General features: G+C 43.6%; 1 protein-coding gene across 15 annotated transcripts in view; it reads left to right on the forward strand.

Moving 5' to 3' along the window:
• LOC141132482 (protocadherin alpha-C2-like) overlaps window positions 1-18,948 on the forward strand; it is a 441,772-nt gene that overhangs the window by 304,756 nt on the left and 118,068 nt on the right. Inside the window, exon 1 of one of the 15 annotated variants that reach the window (XM_073620894.1) lies at window positions 13,779-16,901. The exons of 13 other annotated variants lie outside the window; for them this stretch is intronic. In XM_073620894.1, the coding sequence (XP_073476995.1) occupies window positions 14,412-16,901 (2,490 nt within the window). In that variant the 5' untranslated portion in view covers window positions 13,779-14,411. Of the gene's footprint in view, window positions 1-13,778; window positions 16,902-18,948 lie in introns of those variants that run through there. One more of the 15 variants, XM_073620886.1, reaches the window with a different exon arrangement.

Consider the following 18,948-nt stretch of genomic DNA (forward strand, 5'->3'; position numbering starts at 1 on the left):
AAAACAGCTTTTTATGTAATGTCCCACAATGAAAACTGCTCAGCAGCACAGACAGATCCCATTGGGGAAAGACTCTTTTCCTAGGTGGTCTGATTTTAATGACCGCCTTTAGGAACTGCACTACTAAAGGGTCTTCAGCCAATTTCATTTTTGTCACTGCTGAGATGACCGACACTTGCATTTTGAGTGAACTCAGGCTAAGGCCCATGTCCAATCCTGACTGAAGAGCTGAAAGTGAAGGTGTAGTAGGATCCAGTTCCCGTCCCACCAGGAAATTTGAAAACTCGTCCCAGACCTTGGCATATACTTGATTTGTGGAAGGTTTTATTAATAGAGTAGAGACTACCCTAGAAGAGCATCCTAGGCTCTCCAGCTTTCTTCTCTCAAGTCATGCTTGCAGCTCCAGTGTGCAGGCACGGATGCACGGATGCAGGAAGTCCCCTTGAATCAGAAGGAGTGGGAACACCAGGAGGGGTACTGGTTGTTGTATGTTGAGATGGACTGCCAGCGGAAACCAGGGTCTCCGCAGCCAAAATGGAAGAACCGCCATGACCATCATGTTCTCCTTCAGCAGCCTCAAGAGAAATCTTATTATCAGAGAAACCGGGGGAGAGGCATAGGCTAGGGCACAGTTCCAAGGTGCAACTAGAGCATCCGTTCCCTCCGCCTGAAGATGCAGGATAGAAATCTCGTGAGTTTGCAGTTGCTGGGGGAAGCAAAGAGATCCATTTGGGGTTTGCCCCACATGTGAACCAGTAGGGTAAAGTCTCGGGGGTGTAGATCCTACTCGTTGTGATCCAGAAATGTGTGAGAGAGATGGTCTGCCTGAAGATTCAGCTTCCCAGGGAGATAGACTGCTCATAGAGCCTGAACCTGATTCTCTGCCCAGGACATTATGGGATCTACCTCCTTCACCAAGACGCTCCTGTGGGTTCCTCCCTGGTGTTGTATATAAGCAACCGCCACCCTGTTGTCCATCTGCATTGTGATCAGTTTGCCCTGGATCTTCTGCTGTAAGGTCCTGAGAGCCAAGAATGCTGCTCAAACTTCTAGTACTTTCGAGACTATGCCTTTGACTGAGAATCTCCACTTGCCCTGAACAGACTGTCCTTCGCAGTGTGCCCCCCAGCTGACCTCGCTGGCATCTGTTGTAACATTGATCCAGTCTAATGGACCTAAAGGGCGTGAGTTCTTCAGGGTCAGCCACCACTGTAGGCTCCTCCTCATGCTGAAAGATACTGTTATCAGTTGTGTTTCCTCCACTGTGCAAGGAACCCTTGCTGGAACAGCCACATGTGCCAATATGCTATAGGGAGCATTTGGAATGCACGAAGACATGGTGCCCAACAGGCTGAAACACTGGAATGCTGACAGGTGGGTGGATGTTGCCACTCTCAGGACCCTGTTCCTGACTGTAAATGTCTTTGCTGGTGGGATTGAGACTGAGGCTTTGGTCATATTGAAGAGTGCCCCCAGGTATACCAATTGCAGAGTTGGGGCAAGCTTGCTCTTCATGGTGTTGATCATCCAACCAAACTTCTGTAAGGTGTCTATAAGGATCTCCTGTGTGTCAGGAGTTCTTTCCGGTCCCTGGCCAATAGAAGGACATTGTCTAAATCATGATAGACCCGCATACCCTGCACTCTGAGCGGGGCTAATACTGCAATGAGAACCTTTGTAAATGCTCTGGGGACGTGCATAGGCTGAAGGTGTGTGTGACCAATGGCAGGTGTGTGTGACCAATGGCAAACCTGAGATACCTCTGAAAAGAGAGCAGGATTGGGACATGCAGATTTGTAGCATTCTGTAGATCAAAGGAAAGTATCCAGTCGCTGGTTGTACCACCTGGATGATTGTGTGGATGGATTCCATCTTGAATCTTTTCAGAAGGATAAACCGGTTTAGCCTTTGTAGATCTATGACTGGATGCCAGCCTCCATCCTTTTTACGGACCATGAACAGGGTAGAGTTAAACCTGATATATCTTTCTGAAGACGGAACCTGTATCACAGCTTGCTGTACTTGCAAGGTTTGTACATATTGTAGCAGTACTGCTGCCTTCTGTGGAGCCTCCAGGATCTTGGTGGGGGAGAAATGATCCGGAGGAGGGGGCTGTGAAACTGCCAGAAATGGCCCCGGATGACTGTTGCCTTCACCCATAGATCTGTGCAATTCTCCGTCCAGACAAATCCACAAAACGTGCCGACCTGGATCCTACTGCAAATGTCTGGGGTTGCACACCGTCAAAAGGGTTTGGTAGGCTATTTCAAGGCTTTTTGCCTGTTTACCCTGAGGAAGATAGATTGGGTATCCTTCCATCCACCACCTGACCCTCTGGTTTGTCTGTTGGATCTCTGCTCCCTGGACCTGGAGGAATGAGATTGGTTAGGAAAATATCTTGCTCGCCTCTGCTTCCTGTCCCGTGGAAGTATGCCGGACTTGCCCCCCAATATTGTTGAGACGGCCATTTCCATCTTACTGCCGAATAAGGCCTTGCCATCAAAAGGGATCTTGCACCAATTCTGTTTTGATGATGCATCAGCAGCCCAAGGTTTTAACCATAGGGCCCATGTAGTTGTGACGAAGTGTAGCATAGCCCTGGCTGAACACTTGATCGTGTCTATAGCCGCTTCACCATTGAAATCAGATGACACCTTGAGTTCTTCTAGAGACTGAATAATATCAGCTCTTGGAACCCCCTCTTTTATTGCTGACTCAACATTTTGAATCCAAATCTTCAAGGCGCTGGCTACTGAGGTGAGAGCTACAGCTGGATGACGGGCTGCCCCAGCCGCTTGATAGATTCTCTTCAAACTAGATCTATCCTCCTGTCCATTGCATCTTTAAAAGAGTTTGAATCCTTCATTGGGAGGGTAACGTTCTTGGCCAGCCTAATGACTGCTTAATATGCCCTTAATTTCCTCCATGAAAGGAAAGAAGGATTGGCGCTTTTGGAAGAAAGGAAAATAGGATTTCGCCTTCTTGGAGGCTTCCTCTTCCTCCCATGCAATGGCCTGCTTGATTGCCTGGATATATGGATCCACCAGGGAGAAGCTAAATCCGAGCTGTTCCGGATCACTCTCCGAAGAGGAGAAACTGCTGTCTTCCACCTATTGTGCAGACTTTGCAGAGACAGCGCTGAAATGAGAAGCGCTACCCGCTGAGGTTCCTGGTTGGTCCTCTTTTATAGTTTTCTGGCTGGGGCCACTAATGGGCTGTCTGGCTGCAATAATGGACGTGACCTCAGAGATGGAGTCTTGCACCACCTTCTTCAGTAAGGTTGACACTTGTGCAGTCTCCTGTCCACAACGAACACTTCCAGGCAGCCCCTGCACACTAGCTTGTTGGGCATTGGGGCTGCTCCACAGGCCCAGCAGGTCTTTTTATCAAGGTGCTGGTATTGCTAAGGAGAAGAGGAAGCGTGCCACCATTTTTTTACTTCCTTTTGGAATAGGAGCAGTGCCTGTGGCTGCGCTCTTCTGAGGAGTCTCTTTCTTTTCCGGCACTAGATCTTTGAAAGTGTGAGTGTGTGGGGCTGAAACTAATCAAAGCAAACTGCAATAAGAATGCACTCTTTTTTTTTTCTTTTGCAACATCCTGCAAACATACCCAATACGGTGGTCCCCTACCTTAGGGGTTGAGGGTCTTGTATAATGGTGACTGACTCATGTCTGGAGGGTAAGTGGGGTGGCCAGCTGAAAAAGGGAAAGCTAAGAAGAGAAGGACAGCATTTAGAGAACACACAAAAAAAAATACTTGAGATGAAAGAAAATAAACAATGTGTTTTTTTGTAGTACCTGTGAAGAAACAGCAGCCCTACTCAAATGACATTTTTCTGTAGGGAACAATCCACAGGAGAGAAGTCTGCCTGACAGATGGGGGTTAGTTGTCTGCCTGCCATTCTAAGCAGACTAAGCCTGCTAGATCTGGGGAAGGCAAATTACCTCCCCCCAGACCCATACGCCCACTTGCTGGCAAAATACCACATTTTTGCCCACACTTAAGATGGCAGACGGAGCCTACACCGGCCATTGAGCATGCTCGACCTGGTGCAGCTTGATGATGTCATCACAGGGCCCCCTAGTAAAAAAAGGAGCACAGGACGACCACCCTGGCCCTATAGGGTGGATGAAGCAGTCAAACAAAACATGCTCCATCCCCCAGGATGGTACAAATGCTAAGCCACCGCCAGGGACCTGAGAGGGAAAGAAAAAAGAAAAGAAAGTAAAGATAAATGGTAAGACAAACGGGGAACAAAAGAAAAAAAAGGAACAGCATACCTTATATAGCACAAGTGGCCAAAACAAACGAAATAAAGCAATAGCTGCCCCCCCCCACACCTCTGCCCACAGCCACTAGTAAATGGTAAGATTTCAGATTTCATTCCTAGTGAGGAAACACTGCAGGCCCCATCAAGACCCACAGAAGGGGCTCCCTAGGCTATAGCGCATTTAGCAGCCCGATCGCTGGGACTTTGTACTGGGAGAGGCCCAACCCAGCCAGATGCTGCACGGAGGCAAAGGTGGGAAGATAACACTGCTTACTTCATATCTGGTGCGTTGAGGTATGAGGAAAAAAATAAGAATGGGGTGGTGGCTAACTATGCCTTTATTTATGCTATTCACTGGTCTTGAGGGAGTGGTCAAGAGGTGGAGCTCTATTACTAGTATGCTGCCATGTTGGCGTCAGGAAAGGGTAAGTTTATGTGCAATTTCTCACCCAGCTTCCAATAAACTCTCAGGACTACCCATAGAATTATATGAAGCATCTAAATTATTCATTGCTCATTACAAGCCAAAATGATTTATGCAAAGCAGACTCTGCTTTTCAAGCATGTCCTTGCGTCCACTTGCTCAGCTTTTAAATAAAACTTAAGGAAAACACCTGTGCCGCCTTCCGTCCTTTGCATGGTTATGTCATTGGGTAGCTCAAATCTCACTTAGAAGACAATTCTGCACTGGGCTACAGAGCTCAACATTCTTTGTGATCTCATCAGCAGGACAATGGCATCACCCCCTGCACTACTGAAGTCTCAGAAAGGGTGGACATTTTAAAAAAATGGACCATGGAGTATAAGGTTCCCTTAAAAGTAGAAGTGAAAACATTTTTTGTTTAAATAAAGTAAACCTTACGTAAGAAAAACATGGACGCTACCACTCCTGACTTTTCATCCTGCAAGTACTTGTTGCCTAAATATCATGCTTACCCTCTATTTGTAATACTTTTATTTCCTCACTCAGATCAAGTATACCAATATGGACCCTAAATTTACTGATCCCCATACTTGTTCTGGGTCAGTGACACATAAAGTATTGAAACCAGCAGGACACAGGTGAACAATGCAGTCAGGCAATTCGTTTTTTTTCAGAATGAAGTCAGCAGACAACCCTTCATATTGTTAACATCTTGCATCCTTTGGGAACTGCGCACTGAAATTTAGACAGAATGTACAGGGCCAATGAGAGTGGCTCTGTACCATGTTATCACTGTGATTAATCATAACATCACATAATCTAAACAAAGGCTGTCATTAGCAGCCATGTCTCACTTATTGGCTGGGGATCAGGAAGCCCTTCTTTCTTTTATACCCTGATCAATGTGAGAGGAAAGACCACCAGCCAGCACAAGTTCAATTCAGTAACAGTGCCAACAGTAATAAACAATAAATTGACCCCTTTACTGTCATTCAACCCTCTTATGTCAGCCCCATCCTGTCTCCGATCTGACATGTGTATTTCACCTTGCACATCTGTACATTAATCTCTTTTACTTCTTGATCTCTCTGTGTATGAACTATACATTTATTGTACCTAGGGCATTACCAAGTTCCAAATTTTCACCCCCTCAATACTGGTGTGACTCTTCATTTCCAAAATAATTATGGCAAAATGAACAGAATATTGAATATCAAATACTTAACACAATTTTCCTTTCCTGACGAGCTCCATCTCAGCCTACCACTGGGTATGCTCTGCCCATACTGCCACCTGCAGAGCCTAACTCATAAATTTGACTCCCTCCATTACTCCAGCCATGATATTGCACTGCCTCCCCATTAAGAGTGATTTACACTTCATATGCCACCCCAGAGACCAGCAGAGGGGCTCCCTGGTAGACGATGCATTTAGCATGTGAACAAAGGGACCACATCCCAGCGGAGCAGGATGGACAGCCTGAATACAAGCTAGGTAGGGGACATATGCCAATTTCCTGGACCATGTCCCTTCTCAGGGTAAGTGGAAATGACTCCTTTTTAATGAATGTGACAGCCTGTTAGGTAGTGTCATCTTTATCCTTGGCTGCTTGAACCAGCAAGATTCATACATTAATTTGTATTTGTATCTTCTGTTTGGAAGAGTCTGAAGAGAATTGTTATCCTGGGAAGGCTTGGAGACTGCTCATTGCCAGAATAGCTAGCCCCTTCACAGGGTGAGTGGAAACACTCCTTTAGAGTGTATTGGCCACAGGTTTAATGAATATGACAACATGTTAGGAGTCGTCATCTTTATCCTTGGCTGCTTGAACAAGGCAGCATTCTTGCAGTCATAGTATCTTCTCTCTGTTAGAGTCTAAAGAGGATTGTTTACCTGGGAAGGCTTGGAGACTGCTTATTACCAGAATACCTTTAGAGTGTATTGCCCACATACAGGGCTTGCCTGCCAAGGCATGAATGTCACAGGCCCAATTTAGGCAGTGCAGGATGCCTGCCAATCCTGAGGGACTAAATGGTAAGAACCCATAGTTTGCTTCCCATACACCTGAACCTTTTTTCCCTGATTGGCTACTAGGATGAGGTGACACTCATGGCATTGCAGCAAACCGGCAGTAAGAAATACAATGAGGCAACAGGACACAGTTTTACTGCTTGCTGCACAAGGACTTGCCTCTGTAAAAATCAATCCTTGCAGACTTAAAAAAAAAGCAGTACAAAACAAATTTAATGCTATAGGAATTCGTTTGGAAACCCTTCAATGCCACGTACACACGAGCGGACTTGCGAACAGGCTAAACTCCGTTGGCATTTCCGACGGAAAGATTTAGAACATGTTCTATATCTGAGTCCGTCGGAAATGCCGATAGAAAAAGTCAGATGGGGCATACATACGGTCGGAATGTCCGACCAAAAGCTCCCATCTGACTTTTTCTGTCGGGAAGTCCGGCCGTGTGTACACGGCAAAAGGGGTTACCTGCTGCTAGGGAATTGATACAGTATCAGCCAAGGATATGGGGAGCAAGGCACCATATCCCAATGAATAGAAACTACAAGGAAAAATGGGGAATGGGGACTTTTAAGGTGCCAGATCAAGATAATGTGCTACAACATATTTTTAAAATGTAACAAATTTTTTTTTATACATTAAAAAGATATTACAATCTTATCTAAAATAAGTGCTTAGAGGGTTAAAACAGTAAATGTATTTTTGTAACAGTTGCAGATTTAGTGATTTCAGGGTTTGATAGCATAGTTCCACTGGTCCAGCTTGTACCAATAAAAATCTACATATTTCATACCTGTGGAATCGGTGTGGAGGCAGAGCATCACTGTAATTGTCGCTGCTACTACGCTATCTTTTGGATCCTGTGCTGAGCAGCTGCCCTGTTGCATAGTGAACACAGAGGATCACTAATAAATCTTCTCACACATCAATTTAAGGTGCTATTTAACCCAAAAGCAAACGTTTATTATGTTGCAGCTTTCCATTTCTTAGATGTGATGGCTTCATTCATTTTATTTTTTAGATTTGTTTCTTCTATTTTCAACTGGTCATCTAGCCAGTCTGCTGTTTTTTTAACAGAACACGCTCTCCAGCAGAATGTATACATTACAGAAATGAGACAACCCATTTAACACTAGCAGGGCTGATTACAATGATAAGCTTTTATTTATTCATGTAAAACCTTTATCCAAAAAAATTAAAAAAAAAGGTTGCTTTATCTGCTAAAGTATTAGCCGCAGTTTGGCTTCAATTTGTTAGCGTATTTAAATCTGCTACTACATCTAGCACCACCCCCCCATGCACTCACACTGCCCTTGCTGCTCTTCAAAGGTGCCCTGTGCTCATTCATCCAGAGTGGGGGCACTCTAAAACAGAAGGTGTATTACTGGCAGATCACTGGGTGAAAACAGAGGGAAACAAGGCCTAAGAAGAGAAAACTGATGCAACCACCACATCTAATGGTTGGCAAGCTAAAAGTTATTACATTTTTGGTTTTGGGTGTAAAATTGCTATAACTCCTTCTTCCTATTGTAAAGCTGAATCCCTGGTATGGATTTTATTGAATAGTTACATTAGTCCAGCGTTTAACAATGTAAGTATACATATTACATACCTGTGGGGTCACTGTGGAAGCAGAAAAAAACACTGTAGTTGTTACCACTAATACAATGACCACTGCTATCTTCCGAGTCCTGTGCCTAGCATAGTAACCACAGGGGGTTGCTTGATCAGCCCAGGCATCATTAACAGAACACCTTGCATTTCCCTCTCAATGATTGTAAATTGATGAAGTGGAAAGTAGGAAAGTGACATCACAATTTCCACCTTTATCAAATCAGAGAATGCTTTGCATTCATTGAGAAATGTTCAAGGAATTCTGTGCAAAATGCTTGCACCTCTGATCATATTGAAAAACAGTAATAAAATTGCGCTTGCTCTAAAATATAAGCTGCTAACACAGCAACAAGAAAAATTGCTAAATGAACCAATAAAAAACAAAAAGTGTAGTGCTAAATGAAAATACACCCTTAGTGTATAAATGTGAAAAATAATGAATAATATATGATTGTCCAATATTTTCAATAAAGGCAAAAGTCCATCCAAAACAATATAAATGTCATTCAGTGAACTGATAATAAACAATAAGGACCTCAAAGGTCACCGCTGGTGAAGAAGTGTGCACAATGCCGTCAACAACGTGTAATTCTGTACAAATAATTATGTAAAAAAATCTATTAAAGAATTCCTTTCACAGTTGGTTGCTATTATGTCCATAATATGTACATATTAGATCTTATTGGATGGTGAATATAGAGATCGATTCCATACACCGCACCACAGTGTCCTCACAAGAAACGTGCAATGCCCACTCCCAGTAAAGATGGAGGCTTACCGGAGGGTTTGAACCCAGATCAGCATATACTGTAGGGGTCAAACCAGCTTGTATTGCACACCGGCAATGGGAGGGAGACCTTGGCAACCTGGAGATGGAAAAGTCCCAGGGGGCTTCATGGAAGGGTCTTCTCCAAAAATAGCGTTAACTATCCCAACGTATGGCTTTCCTGGAGAAACTCCCTCCAGTGCTGCTCAGATAATCAAACCTAGGCAATTAAACACATGCAGGGAAATTCATGAACATTCCATCCTCAGAGCAGCCGAGCTCACTCCCCAGTGTTGCAACCGTCACTTGAGTGACGGTTGCAAATTCTTCATGAATTTCCCTGCATGTGTTTAATTGCCTAGGTTTGATTATCTGAGCAGCACTGGAGGGAGTTTCTCCAGGAAAGCCATACGTTGGGATAGTTAACGCTATTTTTGGAGAAGACCCTTCCATGAAGCCCCCTGGGACTTTTCCATCTCCAGGTTGCCAAGGTCTCCCTCCCATTGCCGGTGTGCAATACAAGCTGGTTTGACCCCGACAGTATATGCTGATCTGGGTTCAAACCCTCCGGTAAGCCTCCATCTTTACTGGGAGTGGGCATTGCACGTTTCTTGTGAGGACACTGTGGTGCGGTGTATGGAATCGATCTCTATATTCACCATCCAATAAGATCTAATATGTACATATTATGGATATAATAGCAACCAGCTGTGAAAGGAATTCTTTAATAGATTTTTTTACATAATTATTTGTACAGAATTACACGTTGTTGACGGCATTGTGCACACTTCTTCACCAGCTGTGACCTTTGAGGTCCTTATTGTTTATTATCAGTTCACTGAATGACATTTATATTGTTTTGGATGGACTTTTGCCTTTATTGAAAATATTGGACAATCATATATTATTCATTATTTTTCACATTTATACACTAAGGGTGTATTTTCATTTAGCGCTACACTTTTTGTTTTTTATTACCTCTGATCATATTATTGAACAAAGTATACCAGTACTGCCAATCGATACATAATTATCCGTATTTTTTCACCCTGAATGATCAACTTAGTTTGATCAAATCTGATCTAAATTGAGTCTAAATCGATCAGAAGAGAGGTTATGGCTATTTAATTGTTTGCTGATTCGATCATATTGATCAAATCGCCCATCGAATGGATAATACATTTGAAGCGTGTATGACCATCATTAATGATGGAGAGAAAAGTACGGTGGCAGCTAGGAGTGGGATTACAGCTACAGAAGATGACTGAGCACACATACCAGTTGGGTGCTCTCTTTACCCTGGGCACTGAATGATATTGTACCAGCACTAAGCACATGCATGCTTACATTGGACCATTGTGATCATGCAGTAAAATCCATACTTGTAATTCAGTTTAAAGTGTAACTTTATGTAAGAAAAAAACATTTGGCAAACATACAGACAGACAGATTTGAATGCAAAAGAGATATACTGGGGTTGATTTACTAAAACTGGAGAGTGAAAAGACTGGTGCAGCCGTGCAAGGTTGCCAACAGTGGCAGCTGGTGTTTTGTTTTTTTTGGGGGGTAAACAATTCACCCACCGTCACCCCGCCCGGTCGGGTCATGGACAGCCCCCACCCGTTTGGCCGGCCAGGATATGGGGGTCACGGACGGCACCTCCCCGTTGGGCAGTCAGTAAGTCAGGGGCAGCACTTGCCCCATCTTGCGGACAGGCTTTTCTCCAGGCTACGGGCGGGTCTCGGTTTCCCAGCCTCCCCTCCCTCCTCCTCCTGGCGGATGATCGGATCACATCTCCTTTCAGCCAATCGGGTGACGGGTCTCATGACCCACTTTCTGATTGGTCAGGAGGTGGGTCAGTGTGAAAATATTAATTATTCATTAGATATGTGATATCCCACGCTACCTAGTAACTTGTGTAGACAATATGGGGTTGATTTACTAAAACTGGAGAGTGCAAAATCTGGTGCAACTCTGCATGGTAGCCAATCAGCTTCTAACTTCAGCTTGTTCAATTAAGCTTTGACAAAAACCCTGGCAGCTGATTGGTTTCTTTGTGGAGCTGCACCACATTTTGCACTCTCCAGGTTTAGTACACCAACCCCTATAATTCTTGTGGGTGGCTGCAAACAAATTGTGTTCCCACAATGCTAATCACCAAAATAAATAAATAGATGTTGCTGCACCTATCCCTTTAAAATCACGTGTGTATTATATCCACCTGTGATATAAATAAACCATTTGTGACCCAAACCTTCTCAGTGTCCTTATATGTGTGCTTCACAATGTGTATATTAATACACTACATCCAAACCACATACAGAAAAATATATAAAATACATATAAATTATTCTTTAAGTGTCCTTTTCACTCCAAATGGTGATACAGTAAAAGATGAATAAAGTTCGTAGTGCACTTGTATAGTACACACGTATTGTGCCAAATCTTTGAAAAGCGCTATCAGTGACTCCCACTACCATTCACAATTGCGCTCACCCCCACATTTGACCTATCACACTCAAATCACACTTTCCCCCTCTGGGGTGCAAGAAACCGGTTCCTCTGTACTCCCTCTGTACCCCCCGTCCAATGTCCTCCTAGATATCCTACTTCACCATTTCGAGTGTATGACCCTTTAAATCCGTGCTCCCGACACTGCATATAAACTCATCCGACAAAATGTATGCTTATAGTGTAGTAAGTATTGGCAAATGTTTATTTAAAATAATATGCACTTACATTAAAGTTTAGAGGAAACAGCTTGCAATGACAGCGGGGCTCATAGGCACCCACGTCACTTCCGGTTTTGGCTTTGGCAACGTCACCCAGCTCCACCCAAAGCATTGGGGAGCTCCAGGACACTGCAGCACTGCATGGAAGGTGAGTATGGTTCTGCTTTAAAGTGGTTCTAAAGCCTTAAGGTTTTTCACCCTAATACATTCTATGCATTAAGGTGAAAAACCTTCTATGTTGCAGCTTCCCCCATCCCCCCTTCTTCTTACCTGAGCCCGATCCAATCCAGCAATTGTGCACATGAGCAGCGTCTCCAATCACTGTCCCTTTCCTGATTGGACAGATTGATAGCAGCAGGAGCCATTGGCTCCTGCTGTCAATCAAATCCTGTGACATGGGGTTGGGGGGGTGGGGCCAAGTCCCACTGTTTGTGTCAATGGACGCATCAGCGGGGCTCGGGAGCGGCCCCTCTCCAGGCCCCTTGCTTCATTAGTGTTAGTGTAATTCATTAGTGTTACAAGGTCTCGGGTGTGAATGGGGAGCAGGTGTGTTAAATTTGGTGTTATCGCTCTCACTCTCTCATACTGGTCACTGAAAGTTCAACATGTTTAATTTTTTTTTTTACAGACTGGAACTCATACTGCGGCAGGGCGGCCACTCTGTGCCAGATCACATACGTAGTACATGACCTGACACTTTTGGGTCTGGGGTATGTGCACGCACTGCTGGCGACCCACTACAGCTGTGATTGGGCACAGCGGGAGCCATTCAGTGGGTCCAGTGGACGCGATGTCCACCGGAGCCCACCGATCATTGGCGAGACAGGCAGAATGGCGGTCTGCCTATGTAAACAAGGCAGATCACCATTCTGTGAGAGGGGAATGTCAGTACAGTATCAGTTTTCTGATATTCTGCTAAGCAGGAACACAGATCTTTACCTTTCCTCAGTCAAAGTACCTCCCCCACAGTTAGGAAGCACTCCCAGAGAACACATTTAACCCTTTGATTGCCTCTGATGTTAACCCCTTCCCTGCCAGTGTCATTAGTACAGTGACAGTGTATATGTTTTACCACTGATCACTGTATTAGTTACACTGGCTCCCAAGAAGTGTCAAAAGTGTCAGTTAGGTGTCCAATTTGTCCAGCGCAATATCACATCGCCACTATAAGTCGCTGATCACTGCCATTACTACCAAAAAAAATCCCATAATTTGTAGACGCTATAGATTTTGTGAAAACCAATCAATATACACTTATTGGGATTTTTTTACCAAAAACATGTAGCAGAATACATAGACAAAATATGTATCATCACAGAGTGGTGCTGTGGATACTCAATATGGTAGGAAGTGCCATGTCCTAATCGGATTGAAGTAGAAAATTGGAAAAAAAGAGCTTGGACTTTTTATGCACATCAATACACAATTTAGAAAAATAATATCTTTAATATAGAACAAAAAAGAGAAAAATACATAATACTTAATAAAATTCACGCTAACAGATTAGCCAGTAGTTAAAATGTTGCAACTATGACATAAACCTGATGCACTACAAGGAATAAGAAAAAATATTCCATAATACAATAAAACCACAGAGGTGATCAAATACCACCAAAAGAAAGCTCTATTTGTGGGGATAAAAGTACATACATTTTATTTGGGTACAGCATTGCAATTGTCAGTTAAAGTAACGCAGTACAGTATCGCAAAAAATGGCCTGGTCAGGGAGGGGGGGGGTAAACCTTCAGGAGATGAAGTGGTTAATGCACGTATCATCATACTCAGGAGCTAAAACATTACTAAAATGTTTGCAGCCATGTGAATGTCACCTTAAAACAGCAGAAGGGGTTAACTTGAAGAGCGAGAAGAATTATTAGTGTGGGAAATTGTCTGCTTGAATGAAAGTCTATAGAGAGGCAGGGGATTTCTCGCTTCCTATGACACTGAAAGGCAATTGTCGGCAGCATCTTAGCTGTAGACTGTCAGTGTATTGCTGACATGTTGTTTTATGAAGCTTCTCAGTGGAAGCAGGGAGTCAGCTAGCACAGAGGAGTCAGCTAGCACAGAGGGGCTGGGTCCATAGATCGAGCTGGATTCCACACATTGGTTCCTCGGGAAGGCGTGTTGTTCCATCGGCTGCTCCAGCTACGTGCGGCTCTGGCGCTGTCCACGATGCAGGTGCTGAAACCAAGCCCACTGCCGCTCTGTGCTCAGCTGAATGAATGAATGAAAGAAAGAAGAGGCGCTGCAGGCGCTGTCCCCGGCTCAGTCCCCGGCTCAGTCCCCGGCTCAGGGCGCTGTCCCCGGCTCAGGTGCTGAAATCCAGCCGCCCCTCCTCTGATACAAGGACGACTCGGGCAGCCATGAAGCAAGCGTTGTGCTGAATTACCTCTAGCTGGGCCCCCGATCTCTGCATCCTCCTCCCATCCAGGGAACAAAGCCATGGATTTATTGGGGAAGCAGCCACCTACAGTGTCACCTGCCTGCTGGCTGTGTATGGTAAAGTGCTGCGATTTCATGAGGATGTGAGAGTCGGTCTATTGTGGGTTGGGGTCGGGTGAGTGCTGTTTACCTGCTGAGATGGCTTTCACTAGGAGGTGTGTGGGGCTGCTGCTGATGCTGGTGAACGTGGTCACAGGGCAGCTTAGGTACTCAGTGAAGGAGGAGTTAAATCATGGGGCGTTTGTGGGCAATGTCATCAGTGACCTGGGTCTAGATCTCAAACAGGTACCCACACGAAGCTTCAGTATCACATCTGGCAATGACAAGCAGTATTTTGATGTAAATCTAGGCAATGGAGTCCTATTTGTAAATAGAACAATAGATCGGGAATCGCTTTGTGTCCCAAGTGCCCCCTGTGTAATCAATCTGGAGGTCGTTGTAGGGAACCCCGTGGAGGTGCATAACATTGAGGTGGAGATATTAGACATTAATGATCATGCCCCTAAATTCCCTAGAAATGAATACAATTTGAGTATCAGTGAGTCAGCTGTGCCTGGAGCTAGGTTCCCTATTGAGAGTGCACTGGATCCTGACATAGGCAGCAATTCTATTCAGACCTATAAACTAAGTGACAATGATTACTTTGCACTGGACCTAAAGACATTTAATGGCAACAGCAAGCTGATTGAAATTGTTCTGAAAAAACCATTAGACAGAGAACAGAACTCTCTTCATCGGCTGCTTCTCACAGCTATGGATGGTGGCAGTCAGGCAAAATCTGGCACAGCCCAAATTTTCATAAATGTGATGGACACAAATGATAACAATCCATTCTTTGATAAGTCTACCTACAAAGCTAGTCTGCTTGAAAATTCACCAGTAGGTACTTTGGTGGTCAAGCTAAATGCATCTGATCCAGATGAAGGATCAAATGGGGAAGTTTTATATTCATTCAGTAGCTATACCCCACAGAAAGTTAGGCAGTTGTTTACTATAGATGCAAAGTCTGGAGAAGTTAGAGTAAATGGACCGTTGGACTTCGAAAAATCATCATCCTATGAAATCTATGTGCAGGCCACTGATAAAGGTCCAGTTCCTATGGCAGGACATTGCAAAGTGCTGGTTGAAATAATTGACGCCAATGACAATGCCCCAGAGATAGTTGTGACTTCAAACTATTCTCCTGTTGCTGAAAACTCGCAGGAAGACACCGTTGTGGCTTTAATGAGTGTAAATGATCAAGATTCAGGGATCAACAAACAAGTTAGCCTATCGATCCAGCAAAACCTTCCATTTAAATTAAAATCATTTAAAAATACTTATAAACTGGTGACTGATGGTAAACTGGATCGAGAAAAGTACCCCTCTTACAATATTACAGTGACAGCTACAGACTCTGGGAATCCACCACTATCATCTCAGAGAACACTATTTGTGGAAATCTCAGATGTGAATGACAACCCTCCAGTATTTGAAGAGTCATCTTACTCTATGTATGTTTTGGAAAACAATGCCCCAGGAGTATCGGTGTTCTCTGTAAAAGCCGTGGATCCAGATTCCAACGAAAATGCCTTTGTTTCATACATGGTTCTTCAAGGGGATGCTGAAGGCCTCCCTGTTTCTTCATATGTTTCTGTCAAATCTGACAATGGAACTATATATGCAGTCCAGTCATTTGACTATGAAAAACTAAGAGAATTTCGATTTGTTGTTCAAGCACAAGATGCTGGAAACCCTCCACTTAGCAGCACTGCTACTGTAAATGTTTTTGTTGTAGATCAAAATGATCACGCACCAACAATTTTGTTTCCTGCCCCTACAAATGGGTCAAGGTCCATTGAGATGATTCCCCAAGCTGCAGGTTCTGATTACCTTGTTACAAAAGTTATTGCAGTTGATTTGGACTCGGGACAAAATGCCTGGTTGTTTTATAACTTAGGCAAATCCACAGATCCTAAACTTTTTAAGGTGGACTTGCATACAGGGGAAATAAGGACTACAAGGAAAGTTGCAGATGACAGTATTACCAACTACAACTTGACTGTTATTGTAAGAGACAATGGGGAACCTCCTCTTTCCTCTTCCACCACTATAAGTGTGGCTGTTGTGGACAGGATTTCAAAACTTGTCCCAGGCTCCCGTAGACATGTCAAAAATACCACAAGTTACTCTGAAATGACTATTTATTTGATAATAGCTCTGTGTTCTATTTCATTTGTATTTCTTTTGACACTGATTGTCATTTTTATTCTTAAATGCTGTAAGTGTACTGTTGACCCATGCTGCACTGGTTGCTGCACAGGGTGTTGTATCGTTCAGAACCCAAACCCCCCAGACACGTGCAAACAAGCCAACAATAACATTGAAACCAGAATTCCACCTGGATTGAAAGTGCAGCCTCATTTTATTGAGGTTAGGGGGAATGGATCCCTTACAAAGACCTACTGCTACAAGGCCTGCATGACAGCAGGGTCAGGAAGTGACACTTTTATGTTTTATAATACTGGTGTTCCAGTAGGAACTATGACAATGCCACATGCAGTGATTGCAGACAGAAACCTTACAGCCCAGAGTGGACAGAGACATAGTCTAATCATCTTACAAAGTGAAACAACTACTCCTGTAGAGGTGAGACTAAATATACTACTGTTTATGCTTACTGTGCGTCAAACCCATCATTTGTTTGTCTTTGTGATTTTTAATTGTTTCTAATATATAAAAGCATGTATGCTAACCCTAGGGCAAGTTACAAGAAATGGCACAACTCCTTAAATAACTTTTTCTGTCATATAAAAAGTAGCAAGATGAAACACATTTTTGTATTTCAGCATTTATAATTAATGTTAAACATTACATTTTTAAAACAGGGCTATGGAGCTGTGCATCTGCCAGGTGAGTATGAGTAGTTTTATGGAAGTATAATAAAACTTTTTAATACATGTTAGTGAACTTGAATTAAACAGGTTCATGCTGTGGACCAGAACAATAATTAAACAAAAATATAAGTGGTAAATTATAGAAACTAGTAATGTGAGAAGCACAGAGACTGCCATGGCTTGCTGTCACCTTTTCTGAAAATGCTGGCTGCCTGACTGTCATACTGAACTACTTGCTTTGATACTTTAAACCTGGAAAAAGTATGCCAATAGAAATCTCTGACTTCTCAGGCTTTGCTGCCTTTTGCACTTGGTCAGTGATTCAAAAGATAATAAAGCCAGTGGTTCAGCATAATTGCCAGGACACTTGCATTTTCAGAAGGAATTAATGTGTGACTTCCATGATAGGTAAGTCTCTGTGCACAGAGAAAAGTAATAAACTAAGTGGAACAAAATAACAATTCAAAGTTTTGAGGATAAAATACGAAATCAGGTTTTAATGAGCAACTCAACTTTTAACATCACAGATGTAGATAATACTGACCAGGGATTTTTTTCAGCGGGATCGTGGGAGAACACAGTTCTGGCACCTCCAGCACTGAATGTATTTTATGGCAAGGAGTGCTGGGGTGTGCTGGAGTATCTATTGATGCTGGCTGCTACGGGATCTATCTATTGTCGCTGGTTACATAGTTACATAGTATGTGAGGTTAAAAAAAGACACAAGTCCATCAAGTCCAACCTATGTGTGTGATTATATGTCAGTATTACATTGTATACCCCTATATGTTGCGGTCGTTCAGGTGCTTATCTAATCGTTTTTGAAATTATCAATGCTCCCCGCTGAAACCACCACCTGTGGAAGGGAATTCCACATCCTTGCCGCTCTTACAGTTAAGAACCCTCTACGTAGTTTAAGGTTGAACCTCTTTTCTTCTAATTTTAGTGAGTGGCCATGTGTCTTATTAAACTCCCTACCACAAAAAAGTTTTATCCCTATTGTGGGGTCACCAGTATGGTAGTTGTAAACTGAAATCATATCCCCTCTCAAGCGTCTCTTCTCCAGAGAGAATAAGTTCAGTGCTCGCAACCTTTCTTCCTAGCTAATATCCTCCAGACCCTTTATTAGCTTTGTTGCCCTTCTTTGTACTCGCTCCATTTCCAGTACATCCTTCCTGAGGACTGATGCCCAGAACTGGACAGCATACTCCAGGTGCGGCTGGACCAGAGTCTTGTAGAGTGGGAGAATTATTGCTATATCCCTGGAGTTATTCCCCTTTTTAATGCATGCCAATATTCTGTTTGCTTTGTTAGCAGCAGCTTGGCATCGCATGCCATTGCTGAGCCTATCATCTACTAGGACCCCCAGGTCCTTTTTCATCCTAGATTCCCCCAGAGGTTCACCCCCTAGTGAGTAGATTGAATTCATATTTTTGCCACCCATATGCATTATTTTACATTTTTCTACATTGAACCTCATTTGCCATGTAGTTGCCCACCCCATTAATCTGCAAGGTTTCCACATCCTGCAGAGAAGTTATTGCCCTGCTTAGCGTCCTCCGCAAATACAGAGATTGAGCTGTTTACCCCATCCTCCAGGTTGTTTATGAACACATTAAACAGGATTAGTCCCAGCACAGAACCCTGAGGGACCCCACTTCCCACCTCTGACCATTCAGAGTATTCCCCATTTATCACAACCCTCTGAACTCGCCCTTGTAGCCAGTTTTCAATCCATGTACTCACCCTATGGTCCATGCCAACGGGGGGCTGGTGGAGATCTATTTTTGTGTGGGGGG

Source organism: Aquarana catesbeiana, linkage group LG03, assembly GCF_042186555.1.
Source record: "Aquarana catesbeiana isolate 2022-GZ linkage group LG03, ASM4218655v1, whole genome shotgun sequence".
Lineage (NCBI taxonomy): Eukaryota > Metazoa > Chordata > Amphibia > Anura > Ranidae > Aquarana > Aquarana catesbeiana.